The sequence below is a fragment of the Pinus tabuliformis genome, chromosome 1_2, assembly GCF_031772625.1.
Source record: "Pinus tabuliformis cultivar Carrire ecotype Pingquan chromosome 1_2, CPIR1, whole genome shotgun sequence".
NCBI classification, from domain to species: Eukaryota; Viridiplantae; Streptophyta; class Pinopsida; order Pinales; family Pinaceae; genus Pinus; species Pinus tabuliformis.
In genome coordinates, this window is record NC_142298.1 from 359491849 (window position 1) to 359512172 (window position 20324).

The 20324-nt window shown below is 38.8% G+C and overlaps 1 protein-coding gene across 2 annotated transcripts in view; it reads right to left on the reverse strand.

Moving 5' to 3' along the window:
• Positions 1 to 1386: 1386 nt before the first annotated feature.
• LOC149205861 (putative E3 ubiquitin-protein ligase ARI8) overlaps positions 1387 to 20324 on the reverse strand; it is a 446435-nt gene continuing 427497 nt past the window's right edge. Inside the window, exon 15 of one of the 2 annotated variants that reach the window (XM_089395192.1) lies at positions 1387 to 1898. In XM_089395192.1, coding sequence (XP_089251318.1) covers positions 1631 to 1898 — 268 coding nt within the window. In that variant the 3' untranslated portion in view covers positions 1387 to 1630. The remainder of the gene's footprint in view (positions 1899 to 20324) is intronic. The other variant, XM_089395193.1, reaches the window with a different exon arrangement.

Here is a 20324-nt window from a genome sequence, read left to right on the forward strand (position 1 = left end):
AGTGTTGGTTAACTAGTGTTTGTTTTGGAGTTTTTGGTTGGAAACTGGTGAAACAATTTTTGGCCAAATAGTGATATTTTATTGTTTAAAATGCATCTTTGGCTGCATATATGAATTCAGCAGCCTAAAAATCCCCTGGGTTGTTGAAGTTGTAACTACAGTTGGTCTTCATAATATAAATTTATCATTAATGTATTTATCATACTTATTATTGTTTACATTTATTATATCTTGTCAAAGCATGTTCCACATGATTAGACAGTGAAAAGAGTCAGGATTAATTATTATGAGTCAAAAGAAAATGTATCTGAGTCATGCCCCATTTGGATACTTGAAAAGAAAAAGAATTTGAATTTGATCATGAGTCAGAGGTCCATAAGAAGACAAAGTCAGCCCTCCTTGACAAGTCGGCCTAGACCTCCAATAAACACCTATTCGACCCCCCTGGGCAACTATATATAAAAGACAAGTTTGACTCATTCAAAGCTCATTCACACGCACACCAAAAAACAGATCTAAACCAAGAAAACTAGAAGAGAAAACCAAGTCAAAGGAGAGAGAAGAAAGAAGTCAAAGACAAGAATATTCCAAAGTTGACCGAAGTTTGACCTTGTAGTAGCTTGCACGTGTGGACTGTAACATTTGTGAAAGAGGTCAAATTCTTATGTAGTTGCGGACTGAAATTTAGCCCTAGTTGCAGGTCCGAATTTCTAAGGTTTGATAAATTTGGAGAAAAATTGACCAGCATTGACTTTGACTTTGAAGGTGACTTGGTCTTTTGGTGGCAATTTGGTTTTGCCCTGGCTAACAACCTGATTTTGGTTTCTTTTGTCTCTTTGTGATCTTTGTATTCCTGAAACAGAAAGATTGAACATTTGAATGATTGCTTGACGAAAATGTAAGTAATAAAAGAAGACATTTAATATTCACTAGTAATTATCAAAAAAGAGAAATTAGGTGTCGATCTTTATTACACTTGGTTTCTCAACATGGGCCACTTGAATTGTGGAGAGTTCACAAATCAAACGTGTGATTCCAATAAACCCCTACCAGATTCTAGGCAAATCATACCAGAAAATATGCCCAGAAAAACTCCAAATCGGACTACCACTTATATAAACTTTTAACATTATTTTATAAAAGATTGATATACATAAATTTGTTCGATATGTGAATTAAATCATTTGTAAGTTAATTGATTAGCATATATATATATATCCAAACTTAACGGTGAACTTCATTCAAACCTGATTGAAAATTTTGAATTCAAATTGAACTTGATTGTTGCTGAACCCAAACCATGTGACGTTGGTTGAACTTAAAGCGAAACTACCTTCAACCAACCTAGTTATATGGATGATAGCCCCTCATTTCAAATGCACCAGAAATCAGAATCATTCCTCTTAGATTATATCAGCACCATTTAAGGATAAAAGCATCAACAAATAGATCAGGATACAAGAGCATGAAGCATCCTGTTCTACAGGTTCAAGTAAAAACATGTCCTTACAAAGCAGATTTTGATCTGCAACATGGGAGCTGAATGACATCCATGGAAAAAGAAATGAACTGAATACAGAGCTTTGCATTCTATGATATCTGGCAACAGACTTTGTCATCAGGGGCTACATCATCGTGGACGATGGCAGATACTGCAGACTGTCATGGAACTCACATTTGAAAATGTACAGTGAGTGCAGCTCCAGCGGCCTGCAATATCTCCAGTCCTGCTTGAACGAATTTTTGAACCTCCAACCTTTAAAAATCCACCTTTTCCCTTGCTGCTACCAGAAGCTTTCGAGGTGCTGGTTCTGCTGCTAGCTGCTTGTGAATTGTTCACATCCGACAGACCATTCTCCAATGCTCGAACAAGGTTCTCAAAGTAATTGCGTGTCACACTATATCATTGTCAAAAAAACAGAATCAGTGTACGTAAAAAGGCAGGAATGCATGATAATACCACATTTGGGATACAAAAAAAATCACATTTGAGACTCACATTCAATTAATCATAAAACTGGATATTTTGCACAAATAACATGCTCACATACAAATATGAATTCAAAATAAATATAAAATAAACTTGGGCATTGGGAAACAGATACAATCGAAATTCTGGCATCATCGCCACAAATCCACTTGAAACCAGCCATCCACCAACTAACCTAAATAATAACATTCTAACTGTTACTTACATTTTTCATTTTCTGTCGAGTTTCCCCAAAATGTTTGGCATCTCTAGGTTATGAGCCTCATTGTCTGAGAAACCATTTGCATTGCCGATTTTTGCAACTCCTGAACAATACTTCCATATATGCATCGACATAGTTGTACTTTCTTCAAGAAATATATTTTTCTTATATAAAGCTTCATCTTTCTCGTGTCCTTTTCCTTCCCCCTCCCACCCCGCTAATAATGCCAGTAAGTCATTCAAATAAATAAAGAGCTACCTTATGTGTATAACTGTTTGCATATTTTTTGACCTGGCGTAGAATATCTCCTACATAGAAGGGCTTTCACTAAAAGCATCAAAGCCACAGGATGGCAGAGAAGAAGCCTACTGTACTAGCTTGAAAGACTAGCAAAGATACAACTCAATTAAAAACAATGTTTATTAAATAAACTTCTGATTGCTTTAAATGAATTACCAGACCCGGGGTTTTTAACGTTCCAGTCACCAGTGCATGGGGCAAGACAATGTTTAACAAGTATAACACATGCCAAAAGGAAGACTTTAGATGTTTTGCTAGACCAACAAAGGATGCAGCAACTATAAATTATAATAAAACTGATTGAAACTAACATGAAGAAGGCATCCTACAGATTATAAAGATTAAGAAAAGAAGATGAACACTAAAAACTACTAAGAATGAAAGACTAATAAATAAAAAGAAATGTAAACATGAAGAAAATTTACCATAACATGGAAAGGTAAAATAAGAAACAATCAACTATTGGATAGGACATTGGTACAGGCATTCACTACAGCTGGAGACTGGAGGGATGACACCAGGTGACAAGAACAACTAAATGGGCAGAGGTAGTAATGGCTTAGAATTAGTTAAAGTTTTAATGGTCAGTGTCAACTTTTAAATTAGTTATTAGATTTACATTTTTTGAAGTCCATAACTCTTTGCTTGTTTTAAAATCTATAATGTATCCTCATCTGCAGTCCACTATGTGACGGTTGACCATACCCGCCACAGCTCAGTCATTCATCAAGTTGAGTGTACAACAGGATATCCCCACTCATCAGATAGCCAAAGATGTTCCCAAACTGTACTATTGTATCCAGAGTTACTACGAAAGCAGGGAACACATCCCAATCCCTTAGGATACATTCACATTTTAAAAGGTAAAAGTCTGGCTTCAATGATTAGGCCATACATGATACAGGATTGCAAGAGACAAGCTATAGTTCCTATGTAAAAAGAGAGGCTTAAATCATGCCACAAAATAATGGACCAATACCATGTCTAAATTTTTCATCACAAATAATGCTAATGAACATCTAGCAGAATGGACCATGCTTGTATTTGGTTGCATAGGAGGTTTCACATCAGGCATGCTTTATCCTCTCTTTCATGGTTCCCAGGTTTATGGGCAGTAACCAATTACCCCTAGAGTTTGAGAAGGCTTGATTGAATGCTAACCATATCATTTTTGTTAAAAAAATGCAACTGCGGTCCAAAATTCCACTATGGACAGCTCACGTGATGGAGATAATGATTGCATTGAATTCCTCTTTTTGAGAGGACCAAAATCGACCTAAAGATCACTCAAATCGGATAAGGGAAAGCGAACTTATGAAGAAAAGCCCACATGTGCACATTTGATCAGGTTGGCCCTAAATCAAAATGGACCTCCTTGAAAGGCTATAAATACAAGTGCCCTCTACCTCATTGGACACAATGATGAGACACGCTTCTATCTTATTTTTGGCTCGCACAGGTCTGAGGCTCGTACACGGAGGATTGGGTTCGCTTTGAGGTGAAATTGTAGGGTCCGAAGCTCTATCTCTGATTTAGGGTTTTGGGCCCTAGTCGCAGGCACAAAACAGGAAGGGTTCAATTGTAGTCGCATGCACAGAAGCTCATCCGTGCGATCAGAGCCTTCCAGTCGCACTGACAACTCTCCATCCATGCGACTGGGGGTTTAGGGTTTCTGATGTCCATATATGACCCCAGTTGCTTGCATTCCAGACTTAAGAGAGTGATTGGGAAAGCCATAGTCACTCACATGACACCTCCTCTGTGCCACCGGGATCTAAAAGATGAAACCTCAGTATTCTGAAGATTTCGCTCAGTGACCGCGGGTTTCGGCAATTGACTAAGACAGTAACAGTGCATTACAGTGTTCAGAATTAGAGTTTTGAGCATATACATTGTTGGGTTCATTTCATGGATGTTGTAGTTGTTTTGTTGGTTAGTTGCATAGATGAAGATATGGATTATTGTACTCTCTTTTGCTGAATCATTTGATGACAATCTAAGAAGAAGAATTTGCAAGGGTTCTTCCTCATAGTGGGTTTTTCCATGGTCTCCTACCAATCCTGGTGTCTCTATGTGTGGATGATTTTCTTCTATTGTTCATGTATGTTATGTTGCATTGATGACGATGGTATTGTTCTTTCTATTGGTGGCATATGCTACTTAATAATGATGTAAACCTGAATAACGTTATGATGTTATGGGGTGAACTTAAGGTATTAATGAAGAAATGCAATTATCAAAGCAAAGAACAATATAGCCCTAAGAAAAATTAACATAGTTTCAGAGTTGGGCTAAAGAAAAGTCATAGAGATCACCCCCATGGAGACACCTTTGATGGAAGCAAGAAGAGGACGGTGGAGACCTAAAAGAATTCTAGGGTTTGAAGAAAACCTTAGGGAATTTGTGCATTAGTGTTTGATGGATATTATGAGGTTAGGGTTTGAGAGAAACCCTGGTTTATGAAAAAAAATATGAGATATGAAATCTAACATGGTCAATGTAAATATGCTCAAGCACTTGTGACAGATTTGATGAAGCCCTAGATGGGATAGTCTCTAGTAGGTCTGGTTGTTGATAAAGTTGGTTGAAATATTGAAGGCAATATTGTTATATGGACAATGGACAATGATGGCTCTCGAAGGTTGGTTCAAGACGGAGAGGATCACCCTCATTGAAGATAAGTATCTCTTGACTTATGATGCTCCTTTATGTCTTTACTTTTGTTTAGACTCATGGATTTGATTATTGTTTTGATCATTACTTATACTTTTTGCATATATATTTGAGTATTTGGATGTTTCTAACCTCCTTGAGGATCATTTAAGATGTAGGAAAGAAAAGCTAGAGCTAGAAAAGGTAAAGACGCACTTGATGAAAAGATGACTTAAGTGGTACAAGTTGCCTAAGTCAAATGAAAAGGTGCATAGGTATTTGAATACTACAAGGTATGCATGGTATATTGTTTCAATGTTATGTTTCAGCTGTAATGGAATGGTAAGCCCTAACGTATGATGAGAATGTCTCTTTCTCAAATGGCTCATGCATGCATATGAAAGTGATTTGGATCCACGCTTCTTATGGTGAAATGGTGCACTTGGTATTGAACAAGTATTTTACTTCTTGATCATGATGAACTTCTTGATTCTATGAGGCTACTTAATATTGATCTTTGATATGTTGGTAAACTTTATCATCTAACATTTTTATATATCTTGATCCCATGAAGAAGGCTAGCTTCTTGATTCTAATAGATGGTAACTTGATGCACTGATTTTGTTTGTGGAAAGCAGATAGCCATGATGATAGAAGTATAACAATGAGATTGGTATTCATGATCTTTTGTTGACCATGGTTTTGCTTTGATGTACTTAGTAATTATAATTGAATGCCTTGACTTGATGGATTGAATTACGTGACAAAGTAATGTTGTGATCATGATCCTTGAAGTATACTCCTATTAGCTATTTGACACTAACCCTTGATGAAAGATTCATGTTGATGTAATGGTGAAATAGCAAATGTTAACATATATGACCATGATGAATGTGTCTGAATTTATGATCTAACAGATCTACTGATGTATGACAGTATTATCGACAAGTTGATGGCATGAATGAGGATGACTGAAGTGGATTCCCATTTAGAGGGGAGAATCTCTCCATAAGATCTCTTCTCCTATTGCCATTTACATTATATCTATATTCTTTTATTGTTTAAGTATGATTTATGGGCATCTGACATTGTTCATCTACAACAAAGTTCTAATCTAAGAAGAGAAAGTTTTCCCTTACCCTAAACCTCAGTCACACAAAAGCAAGTTCACAGGTGCGACTGTAGCCTTTGAGCTACATGAAAGTAAGGTCAAGGGTGGGAATATGCCTACAGGACACAGAAAACGAAGTTTTGTGCATGAAATTGGATGCTCACCTGAAAGATGTCAGTGTTACAGATGTGGAGCAGACATTAGAATGATCTGTGAGAAGGAAAGTTTGAATGTTTACTATATATATATATATATATATATATATATATATATATATATATTGAACTTGTGTTTGCAGGTGACTGGGACATGCATACAAATATGTCATTATGTTTAAAGTTTGTGCAACAAGAGTTTGACATGATTTCGCTGATTGATATAGATGAGCAATGTTTGGAGTTTTGACATGATGCTTGATAATGACTTAAGAACTTTGACTTGATATGTTCTAGACTAAAGATCTCTCTATGAAAGAAAATTTGGGATTTGACTTGATGACTGATTATTTGATTCGACGACTGATGATTTTCCTTGATGAGAATGACATATGAACTTCCAATGACTAATATTGGTATTCGATAATGGTTTTGAATTGGCCTCCTCGTTCTTAGCACATTGGTTGAAGTATTGACAATTGTGATTCAACATGAAGCTATCTCCATGAATGATTGGAACTCGCATGGCTTATCCTTGATGTATGCATTTGCATCTAGTGACTTATATTACGATCATAAGGATGACTTGATGAAATTTGGATTGATATTGCTTATGACAACTTGTCGGCGTGATAATAGATGAAGTCATGACTTGATGAGAGCTCTCCCTGTCACTTGGTCTAAAGAATCTGATACTGTGATATTGTGATGATTTTGATATTGGTTCTAATCTGGCATCTAAACTTTGATGAGCTGTCTTCATTGATTTGATTGTACCATATTGTAAGTCTAAGCATGTTGGTTTGGAAAAATGTTATATTTGCAGAGAGCATTGTATGAAGCAAGCTCCCCGATCCAGATATGTCTGCATTGACAATTATCTGGTGAAGCCAAGAAGATGTGTTGATCCAAACCTCTACTTCAGAAGTGTTCCAAGGTACGACTTTGATTTTGAATTTGGTTTTATATACTGATGGTCTACTCTTGACAAGAAATGAGCCTCTGATGATCTAAGAGGGAGATGGCTTATGAAGCTCGAAATACTAAATCATGGCATGATGAATCGATTTCTAAAGTTGGGAAAAGAAAATCTATATTGTGAAGCTATTGAAGAAGTATTGGAAAGTGGAAATGAAAATCCTTGGACACTCTGATTGAATTTCAAGAAGTTGTGAAGAGATATTGTTGAACTTGACTTGGTAATCGACAGTTGATTGAAGCATTGATGTTCTGTTTTGAACATCCATCTGTATATATACATGATATGCATAGAAGCCGAGTTGATTCATGATTGAGCGCTTCATTCAATTTGAGTTGTTGCCTAACATCCTTAAAATTACTTGCATGGGACGATTAACTTGTCATATGTGACTACTTGGGTGTACTAATGATGATTAGGATCGTTATTGATGAGATGAGCACATTTGGATGTTGCCTTAGTATGTGACCTGCCATGATATCTTGGATGAGAGGTCCATAGCACAACTAAGGTTGAGTACGATATTGCTAGCATGACTAGCCATGTGGCAAGAAGAAGAAGCTCCTTGGAGAGTCGTCTGAGAAAGATTTGGATATGACGTGGATACATTATGATGACAAAAAGTGGGAACCGATTGGTAGTGAATACCTTCATATATTGAGACAGTGTTGTTGTATGAGACAAGCTCAGGGTTGTGATTAACACTTCCTTGAGAGGGAGGTCAAATATGGTATCCTTTTTGTGATATATATGATTATTTATGTTCTAATATGATATTTGATCTCCTGTATAAACAAGAGACAACTGCTATTGAGACATGATGATTACCAAATATGAGCACGATGATATGTTTCTGATCTATAGAGAGTAGGACTGATCAAGAACACTAAGCCAACTCTTCCTCCCCTGTTTGAGCTCCCAAGGCGTGGAATTGAGATAAAGGGCTCCTGGGGTTGAGGGAACTTTGGACAATACGGTATCACCCATATTTGTTACCCATAGGGTTGGAGTAGTAGCTCACCCTATCTTGGTCTTTGCAGAGTATACCCCAGTTGGCATCATACCCACAAGTAGGGCTTGTTGGGATTGTCACTCCTCGTCTGGCCAACGAGTTGAGGCTTGGAGGCCTGTGATCCTTACCTCTTGGTAAGTTGAGCATCTCATCCAAGCTTGAATTATGATGCTGGTGTTCTACCACGACTCTTTAGGGTCATTGTTGGGAAGATCAGTAGGCAATAGGATGTGTTGAGTAGTAGCACCCCTATATCACCTATTGCTTGATATGGGGTCATAGTAGTAGCTCCCCCATGAGATTTTGAGTTAAGTAGTAGCTCCCCAATGTGGTTTCAAGTTGAGATGTGCTCGCTGATGATATGCTCTCCGATCATGATGCGGGTCATAGATCTGACTTCTCACTGATATTTTTGGGTAATAGACAGTTAATAGAGTTTCCGAGTAGTAGCTCGCTGACAAAGATTCTGGGTAGTAGCCAAATGAATAGAGGGTGGTAGCTTAGGCTCCCCTCCAATGAAAAATTCTTCTTCTAGATTCGAGAATATTTTGCATATGAGCAGGGACAATTAAGAGATAAGCAAGAATGAGCAAGAGATGAATTGAGATGATCAATGATGATACAAGATTATGAGATACTTGAGACTAGATATGATTTGATGAGAGGATACACATGACATGATGCAGGTGGAATTCTCTTTAGTTGAGAGGGAGTGTTAAAATATTCAACTGTGGTAAAATTTCACTTTGGACAGCTCACCTGATGGAGATAATGATTGCATTGAATTCCTCTTTTCAAGAGGACCAAAATCAACTTAAAGATCACTCAAATTGGATAAGGGAAAGTGAACTAACGAAGAAAAGCCCACATGTGCACATTTGATAAGGTCAGCCCTAAAACAAAGTGGACCACCTTGAAAGGCTATAAATACAATTGCCTCGACTCGCACAGGTTTGAGGCTCGTTCGCGGAGGATCAGGTTTGCTTTGAGGTGAAATTGCAAGGTGTGAAGCTCACATCTCTAATTTAGGGTTTTGGGCCCCAGTCATAGGCACAGAACAGGAAGAATTCGCTTGTAGTCACATGCACATAAGCTCATCTATGTGACTGGAGCCTTCCAATCGCACGGACAACTCTCCATCCATGCGACTGCGGGTTTAGGGTTTCCACTGTCCAAATCTAACCCCAGTTGCTCGCATGCCAGCCTTAAGGGAGTGGCTAGGAAAGCTATAGTCGCTCACATGACCCCTCCTCCATGCCACCAGGATCTAAAAGATGAAACCTCGGTCTTCCGAAGATTTCAGCAATTGACTACAGACAGTGACAGTTCATTACAATCTTCAAAATCAGAGTTTTGAGCATATACATTGTTGGGTTCATTTCATGGATGTTGAAGTTGTTTTGCTGGTTAGTTGCATAGATGAAGATATGGATTATTGTACTCTCTTTTGCTGAATCATTTGATGACAATCTAAGAAGAAGTATTTGAAAGGGTTTTCCCCATAGTCTCTGACCAATTCTGGTGTCTCTATGTGTGCATGCTTTTCTTCTATTGTTCCTGTACGTTCCTTTGCATTGATGACGATGATATTGTTCTTTCTACATAGTTGCATATGCCGCTTAATAATGATGTAAATCAAAATAATGTTATGATGTTATGGGGTGAACTTAATGTATTAATGAAGAAATGTAATTATTAAAGCAAAGAACAATATAGCCCTAAGAAAATTAACAATTTTATTGTAAATTTACATGCATATTTAGTGGTTGGAAGGCATTAGGGAGACACACTTATAAGACTCTGTTCTCACTTGTAAACATACAATAAATGGATGGAAAATCCATACAATCATCTCTTATCTATGTTAAACCAATAGCAAAATCCAACTTATAACCTCTTATGTGACATGATCTGTTATGTGGAGATTGATACAAACCAGTGTAGCACAAGGGCATATTTCGTAGGTGATGTAACGTGGGGTGGGCAGAAAACATCCCTTGCCATCACTAGAACACAGAGAACAACTAGGTAACATCCTTGAGTCACTCCCTATTTGATGGGTATGTACCTTGTTGTAAAGGATGCTAGGTCATCTCTTGGCCCTTTTATGATATATGAGCATTATTTTGCACATCCTATCACATGTGACCTAAGTCACGTGACACAAGGACACGGGACACGAGGATTCAAGTGTCCAATACGAGCACGTTGAACCCCCCCCTGAAATAGGGCACGTTATATATTATTTTATTATATATATTAAAAATTAGATATTTCGTACACAAATTCTCATTCATGATACAAATTCATTGATTCAAACATAGATCTTCCTCTAGATGTAAGTTTTACAAAGTAACATTATGCATACAAATACAACTGTGACATATTCATCAATGATCCAATAGGAGAAATACAAGACACTGTAGTTTTCTCATGAAGTCATCAAAATCAAAATGTGTTACATAGGTAGTAGCAATCCCAATGTCAAATAGAAATAGCAAATAGAAAACAACTACAAGCCTCAAGGCAGTAGGTAGCTCATGAGTCATCAATCATCATCATCAAAATCAGCATGACTGTCATCATCATGGTCACCATTGCTCTCCTCTGCTGCATCGTCCTCCTCTGTATCCAATGTCATCTCTGCATCTATTGGTGTGGAGGATAACCCCTCTACAGTATTACCATCATCAAAAGTGATGGGCTTTAGCACTGACTCATTAAGATCCAAGTTGGCCAATGCCAACTCAACATTATTGTCCAAACCCATATCATCAGGAAAGACATCCCACATCTTTGTATTTCCCTTCAACCACTCATCCCTCTGCCTGTAAATAAGATGAACGTTGGTGTGCACATACAACATCGTCTATGCCCTGGACTGCTCAAGCCCGCTCTTCTTGACACTATATAAATTCCCATATGTGCTCCAATTCCTCTCGCAACAAGAGGATGAAGTCACCTGAGAGAGGAGCCTCATGGCTAACTATTGTAGAGGAGGGCTTGTTGCCCCATGAGTTGCCCTCCAAGAATAGGGCTTCTTAGCCCCCCTGTCTTTAATCACATCATATCCTGCAAATCAACCAATGCCAGTGGAAAACTCTGCAAAGGCATCCTCCACCTCATCAAGGGATACTCTATCATGAAAATTCTGCCTCAATGCATCTTTCTTCCCCTGTGAAATTTCAGCATCCATGTGAGGAGGGAATCTGTGGGAAGGTCCATCATTCAGCCACTCATGGTTGTAGTATTTTGGGTTCAATGAGTGAGCAAAACAATGCAAAGGTGTAAAATTCTTGTCCCATCTGCTGACAAGAATATCCTGTATGGTGGTGAAGAAGGCCTCTGATGATGTCTCATAATCGAGGCACTCACTCTATAAAATAATGCTCTTCACAAACTCAATCATGGAATCCCATCCCTCATAAGCCTCTCCTAGGATAGGTTGGTCTGTATCTACAAATCGTGGCAAAGAAATGATACGGTCCATGATCTTAATAAGTAGATCTACCCTCTCCCACCAAGAATCATCTAACATTGTGTCCTTCACTCTTTTTGAGGCTGCTTGCTCTGTGTTTCTCCAAAAAGACCAATACTTTGAAATAACCATGGCCCCAAGAGCGGTCTTGACCTCCAACCTCTGCAACATGATGAATGAAGAGACAAACCATGTATCTGCAATCTTCAACAATGATAGTTTGATGTACTCTTTGTAGATAGTGAGGGCATTTGTATAATTTTGTACAAAATAGCGGATATGTCGTGCATCTTCAATAATACTTCCAATCCAAAGCACATCAGAAGCAATAGATTTAAGTGTTAAATTCAAAGAATGGACAATGCAAGGTGTCAAAAATACTTGTGGATATTTAGCTTCCACAATCATGCCAACAACCTTGCAAACAGGTGCATTATCTGTAATGATTTGCACGCAAGAATCAACACCTACATCTTCAATAACTTTAATGAACAACTCACCCATATATTTTGCATCCTTGTATTGTCCAAGTGCATTCAGTGATTTCAAGAAAACTGGACCATTCAAGGAAGACATCATGAAGTTGATGAATGGGTGGCATGCTGGATCTATCCATCCATCAGAAACAATACTAACCCTAGATGTTGGCCATGCTAATTTAATAGGCTCAAGCATTTTTTCCACCTCTTTCTTTGCCTTAGTCAACAATGTGGTTCTAAGCTTCTCTGACCCAGGAGGCACATACCCTGATGGAGCCCCTTGAGTTAGAGCTCGACACATCTCAATAAATAAAGGTGAGCGTGCAACATTAAAGGATATGAAGTTCTGATAGAAAAAGAATGCAATGGTGAGATCAAGTTCTTCTCGTTTCTCTCTCTGAAATGACCATTGGACCAAGTGCCACTGCCTTTCTTTTTGCTGCTTGTCCCCCACCAAACCTCTCAAATGGAAATTGTTGCTGCTTTTCCTCAAGAATGGAAGGGGATCATCATTCTTGTTTTTTTAGATGTTGCAGCCACCTTTTCCATAAAAACATTGGCCTCTTTTTCCATTTCTTTCCTCTTAGCTAAAGACACTTGTAGACATGTTGCGAATCCACAACTTGGTAAATCCAACAAATGAGATTTCACACAGTAATTTGTGCTCATGAAATGATTGTTGCAATAGTTGCATTTCCAAGCAACATTGCATCCTCCCTTCAACTTGCTTCCTGGCCCTTGCTCTCTTGTGACACATTTCCACAAGGGATATTTGTTATCTTGAAGCTGTTGTCTTAACTCAACATTTGAAGTTGTTGTTGCATCCAATAGAGGGAACACTTGCAAACCTTGATGAAATTGGAACAAGAGGGGCATCTCCAATGGGGACATTCTTCCCCTTCCCTGCTGCCCTTGGTTGAGCCATGAATGTTGTAAAAAAATAAACAAAAAATGCAGATGCAAACCGCTATAATAAAAATGAAAAACAAATAGAGACAAAATGCACTTACCTTTTCTTTGAATCGCCTCCAAAATGCTCCCAAACCCTTTGCTATTCACTCCCACACCCACAACAAGAGAGAAAATGAAAAGTCATTGTGAAATGGGCCAAAACTGCCCTTTATGGGCAGCGCAGCACGCTAGACAAGGGGATTTGTGTCCCAGGATTGAGACACGATAGAGTCCGTCCGAACATGCTCAGGACACGATCTGGAGGACACATGTCGCAGCAAATTGTGTCTGTTTCACCCAATTCATGACACGACAGGGGTTAGGGTTGAATCTTGTTTCTTAGCATGTGGCATATACTTGCAGATGATTTGGGCATATGATTGTCCTGATCCAAAGTGCATTTATGGATACACACACTTTCCCTAGGATTACCTTTATGGTTCTACTAACTGTTGAATTTTGTAGCTATGGTCGGTTTTCATAATTAAGTTTTAGCCCTCCAAATAAATAAGAAATGATAAATATAAATGAGAGTACCAAGTCAGCTTCAAAAGAGGGAATTTTACTTTTTTAAATTTAAATTTCACGTCTCCAACAATTCAAGTCAGTCTGCCCCTATAATCACACATATTTAGGCTTATGAGATGAATATGTATGTGCTACTTGATTTCCTCCTCAACCCACAAATTTGGATCACATAATAATAATATCTTATGTTCATCTAGGAGAAGAAATCACAAGAAAAGAAGGCCGGAGTTGATCAAGGCAGTCCAGCACTTGACCGGACTATTGTTCTCTCTCTGTTTGACCTTGCACGTGTGAAAGGAGGCTGAAAATATGCTGAGCATTTTGTTGGAAGCAGACCAAATCTTTTGTGAAAGAGCAGCAGGCCGAAATTCAGCCTAGTTGACCAGAATTGACTGAATTCTTTGAGCAACAGTTTGACTTGACTTGTGAACAGTTTGATCAGGTTTGACCTGGGTTTTGTTGCTGGTCTGTTTGACTTTTTTTTCGGGTATCCCAGAGGAACCCAGTAGCCCATCTAACACGTAACTACTAGTAAACCTTTGGGGGTTTACAAGCTATCCTCCTTGCCATAAACTGGGCTTGCTACAGGGAGGATTTGAACCTAGGTTGCCTTGCTTCCACGATTTCACAAACTTTGAATTAACCAATTGAGCTGCCACCCCCAACACTGGTTTGTTTGACTTTATTTTGACTGGAAAGATCAAATTGTATCTCTTGTTGAATTGAATAATTTCTCTAAGAAAAGGTTGTTGGGTTTTTCCCTAGATGAGGGTTTTCCCAAGGTAAATATTGTTGTGTCTTTGTACATCATTGTTCTATCGTGATCCCTTTCTCCTGCATTTTATGGTTGAATTTCTTAAGTGTAATTGCTTAATGATAAACTGGAAGTGTTAAAGATAATATCAATATCATTAGAAGTAATTATCAGTTCTAGAAATTTGTGCTTGTATCTAATGCACTTGAAAAATCAACATGGTACCAACGTTTGGTTAAGAAAGGATTTGAAGATCACTCTTGAAGACATCTAGAAGAGGACTAAGTTTGTTCAAAGATGAAGTGTTTATCGAAGCCCTTGAAGTCTATGACAAGAGTGGATCAAAAGGCCTTAGACAGTGCTCAGAAAGGTCCGAAAATGTGTCTGTATGATGAATAGAAAGGGCCGAGAAGGTTAAGGAAGGATGAAGAACTACTCTGCAGCTAGGATGTTGTCCAAGAAGGAAGGTGAAAGCCTCAGCTAAGGTAAATAAGGATCTTTGACCCTAAAACACTCAAATCTGAAAAAGAACTTTGTCAAAATAAGGACAACACAAATTTTTGGACCAGGTTTCTCACACAGCGGAAAGCAAAGGCTTGCACATTTGTTTCAAATTGAGTAATTCCTTGATTAGAACTTGAAATTTATTTGTTTGAAGTTTTTATAAACAGTGGTGTTGAAACCATGGTAAATCTGAAGTACCTTTGTATATTCTAAGCGTTCTCAAGCTGGTTAATGGGTTTATTATATCCATGTCCTTGAAGACAAATATGTATTGAACAAAAACTAGATAGCAAGGTATATTTGAGAAAACTGTTTTGCTGGACATGTATTCACCAAGACTTGGAAGGTTGGCATATCTGAATAAGGTATTATATGCACATCCAGACAGAGAGTGTTGGAATTTCTATGTCTAACTGTTAGAAAACCTTCATTTACTTTTCTGATTTATTTCTGCCTACTTGTTCTGATTTACCACGTAAATACTGAAAATAAATACAAGTACATGCTCAACACATTACAGATCATCAACTGAAGGAAACAAAACAAGCACACAAGTGACACCATTGTTTTTGGACCAATGTCCCCGGAAAAACCCAATGCGGGAAAACTGCTACAGCTATATGAGGGTTTTATTATTATGCAGTTTTTGAATACAATTTGGGTGCCAAAACCAGCTCACCCAACAGAGAATAATCTCGACAGTAGTACCTCTCTACTCGGAAGCAGATATTTCGGTTGAAACCCAGAATAAACACTCTGACAGTTTCCAGCTCCAATTTGCCCCACGAAAACCCCAACATCAACCTCTAGGGACTGCATCAGCCCTTCCTGGCCCAGTGTCAACCTCTAGGGACTGCGTCAGCCCTTCCTGGCCCAGCGTCAACCCAATAGCCCATGCGTCAACCTCTGGAGGCACTGCGTCAGCCTCTAGGGCCTTTGCGTCAGCCACGTCGGCTCTCTGAGGCACTGTGCAGCTCCTGGTTGCCTATGCGTGGGCCCTAGTTGGCTCTGCGTGGCCTCTGGTTGGCTCTGCGTCCCTCTCTCCCGACTTTTACACTGATTCTCCCGGTACCCTCTCTACCTCTCTGCTTCTGTATTCACTTCCCCTCAGCTGCAACTCTGATCACTCTTTCGACTTCCTCAGCAAACCCTACCCCAGAAAATCGAAATCTTGATCAACTCGATGTGTTCTCCAAGTGACCCTCAAGCCTCCTTATATACTTTTCTCGTTGACAAATCAACGACCGAGATTAAGTCCCTAAGCAACAGCTAAGATTAATTCTGGCTTGATCCATGACTTTTGGACCCTTCTAACATACTTTTATATTAATTCACATTAATATTTTATTTTCCCTAAGTTTAGACTTAGGGACTCCATTAAAAAAATTAATTATTTTAATATCTCCCAAATTGTTTAGAATCTGCGCAAACCATTTTTGGGTATTGGAGATCTCATGTGCTTTGGCCTCTCCACCAATTTTCGTGGCTAGAGCACATTTGATGCTACCCTAAATCAACAGAGAGAGCTCAAGGAAGAATTTATTAATCAAGAGGTGAAGTCCCTGTAAGCATTTGGGAAGAAGGACTATCTATATAATGTGCAGTGGTCAATAACTTTTAAAGTTATTACTCTAGAAATGGCTAAATCAAGAGTCTTCAAAACTTTGCATTCTCCCACAATGAAGAAGGGGCCAATAGAAAGAATCTATTTTCTTCAACTTACACATGAACCGAGTTCATTTGGCTGACAGTTGAGGTTATGAGGGTTGCAAGTATGTCCAAGAAAGACAATATTGTCCCTAGCTTGAGGCCTCGATGGTAACTATAAGGTTGTCCTAGAGAAACTTTTTGATATGATGGAGACATCTCCTTTCATAATTGAAGCTGGAAGATGTTGCTTCTTTATAATGTTAAATAGTTAGAATGCAAGCCTTACAAAGGCTATCATTATAAATATGCTTGGACTAGATGGAGCATTCCTTGATTGCCTAATAATATCACTTTGTTAACAATCACATATGCAAAGGCATGAGACTCCATGGAAAATGCTTTTGCTTTGGATGAACTGTCAGCATCTATATTGACTACAGCAAGAAACGTTGTGCACGACCTTACTTGATGATCTTATTTGTCAACCCTAGAAGACCTGAGAGCATATAAGCCACCTTGATAATTCAAGAAGTAATGACACCATCACAAATTTGGATTATGGTTCAAAGTTCGATAAGGCCTTGCATAAGCTGCTAATGATTGTATTGGCTAAGTTACGTTGCTAGTGCTAGGGTGTCATTGCTTGGTCCTTGATGTTACAAATTGAAACAAAGGAGAAAAGGTTCTTCACCTATAAAGCAACAAAATCCAATTAGCACATGACAAAGTCTGTATTCTGAAGTCCTAGGGTTTTATGGCTTGGATGAGAAAGCCCTAAGGTTTGTTGATTAAACCCTAGAGCTACCCCTAGATCAATGTTCTGCTAAAAGAAGAAACCCTAGCTTATGCAAGGAAGGAAAGGAAAGAAACATGGTAATGATGAGGATGAGGATGATGAGTTTGCAGATGGATATTATTTCTGCAAGAAAGCTAGGATCAAGAGGGAGTTGACAAATTTCCTACAATCCTCAAAAGATAAGTACTTTATAACTCTCTTCCTTGATTATTATCGCTTTATTATTAGTTATCCCCTTGTCTTTATTTCTTTTGCTGGGTTATAGTCATTTCTTCCACAACCTCCTAGTGAGGGTTGCAAGTATATTGTTAAGGCTGGCAAGGCTCTAGCAGCAGATGGACACATTGGAAGAATGAAGAAAAATTTGTGACAAGAGGATTCTCCTAGGATCAGTGATTTGTGTTCAAGAGAGAAATTGTACTAACTGTACCTAATGACCAAAAGAGCTCCTAGATTAGTCTTTAGAGGGAGTAGGCAAGCTAGCAAATTTGAAGAATGTTATGATGGAGGAAATTGTGCCAAAGAGAAGTCAATGGTGACTTCCAAGTGAATCTCGGGATGAAGTATGAGGTAGATGGAAATAGAGAGAAGTACAAAGCGAGATTCATGAGGATACTCCCAGAAAGAGGGAGAGGACTATGTGAGACATTTTCTCCAGTTATTAGGTACACTTCTGCTAGAACTGTTATTTCTACTGCTTCTATTATGGGTTGGAAATTAGAATCCGGTCGATGTGGAGACTGCTTTCGTCAATGGAGTGATTGAAGAAGAATAAGTGTACATAGAGCTACCACGGGGCTTTGAAGTAAATGAGAGGGAATCTCATGTTTGCAAATTAAAGAAGGCTTTAAAGTTTATACAGACCTCAGGCTTGGTATTATCGTATTGATGGATATCTTATGAGTCTTGGTTGATCTTATATGACTTGTTTCTAATGAGAGCAGGATTCATGTGACAGAGGGAGCAGTAGGCAGGAGGCTTTGCTTCAGTGACAGAGGAAGCAGTCAAGCCTTGCTTCAATGTCAGAGGGAGTTGACCTTTGAGTTCGAGATGAAGGATCTTGGTTGGATACCTTACTTCCTGGGACAAGAAGTGTGGCAAATGCTAGGTGAGATCTTCCTTGGTCAAAGGAAGCAATTACGATCCTTTAAAGATTTGGGATGATGGACAACCAGGCCATGGCCACTCGCATGGTAACCAATATGAAGAAGGTAAGTCGCAGAGGGAGCAGCCAGGATTGCCACAAAATGATCTATTTCAATGTCGGAGGGAGCACCTAGTTAAGGTCACCGAAAAGTAGTTGTGACACGACTTGTGTTGAGGTACCGACATGGTACAATTGGATGTGAATTGAGATATGCCTCAAATGATGAAGTACAACTATTGGAATATACATATTCAAATTGAGCAAAGAGTGTTGAAAATAGGGAGAGACCATTAGTATGATAGTTCAATTTTGATTATGCTATGATATCCTGGATGAGGAGGAAGAAGACATCTATCACACTCAGGACTATAGACGTTGAGTATATTGCAGCTTGTTTGGAAAGTTGGGACACAATGTGGCTTCAGAAGCAATTCACAAGATTGTTTGATTAGGGGCAGGAGACAACCATGACGACAGGTTGAAGCACATTGAGATCATGGCACCACCACATTCGAGACATGGTATAGAAGGAAGTATTGAGGCTCTAATGAATTTCTATGGGCAAGCAGGTTGCTAAAATTCTCGCAAAGCCTTTGTCCCATGATGAAGTTTGTATACTTCAAGGACGAGCTTGGAGTGGTTGAGAATGCTTCCCTTGGTTAAAGGGAGTGTTTATGTTGCAGCATCATGGGGCGAAGATTCTCCCTAGGTCAGGATACTGACAAGTCATGGATATTGACTAGGGGCCATGTAATGTGGCTAGGGAGATTGGCCTAGATAGCATCAAGGCCCAAAGTACTCCCCTGATCAAGGGTTACCTGACCATATTGTCAATGGTTATTTGGCTAGTGGGTTGGGTGAATGCCTATAGCATTGGGCAAGTGATTTTCCATTCAATAGCATGTGACGACATGTGGGAATGGTAAATGGGCCCAAGGTTCCACCATGTGTCAGGGGGTCCTTGATTCCAAGTGACGACTTTATGGATTGGTGAAACAAGGACTACTCTTGACCCCAAAAGGCCAAAAGGTATTTGGCCAACAGGACCCTACAAGGCCTTTGGCTAGTGGGTGACTAGATCCATTTGCAAAGGGGATTGGTCTAGTGGATGACTAAATTCCTTTGCATGATGCTGATGCATGATGCTTTCCACATGGTCTTGGTATACAACATGAGGTGGATGGATTCATCAACATAGCTAGTTCATTCAACCTTTTCTTGGGACAGAGAAATTTTTCAACAAGAGATCATTTGAAGAAGTTATTATGAGTACCTCCCTAGCTAAAAGAGGGAGTGCTAAATTTTGTAGCTATGGTCGGTCTTCATAATTAAGTTTTAACCCTCAAAATATATAAGGAATGATAAATATAAATGAGAATTCCAAGTCGGCTTCAAAAGAGGGATGTTCAATTCTTGAAATTTAGATTTTATGTCTCCAACAATTCAGATCAGCCTACCCTTTTAATCACACCTATTCAGGCTCATGAGATGAATATATATGTGCTACTCAATTTCCTCTTCAATCCATCAATTTCAATCGCACGATAATAATATTTTTTGTTAATCTAGGCGAAGGAGTCACAAGAAAAAAGGCCAAAGTTGACCAAGACAGTGCAACACTTGACCAAACTATTGT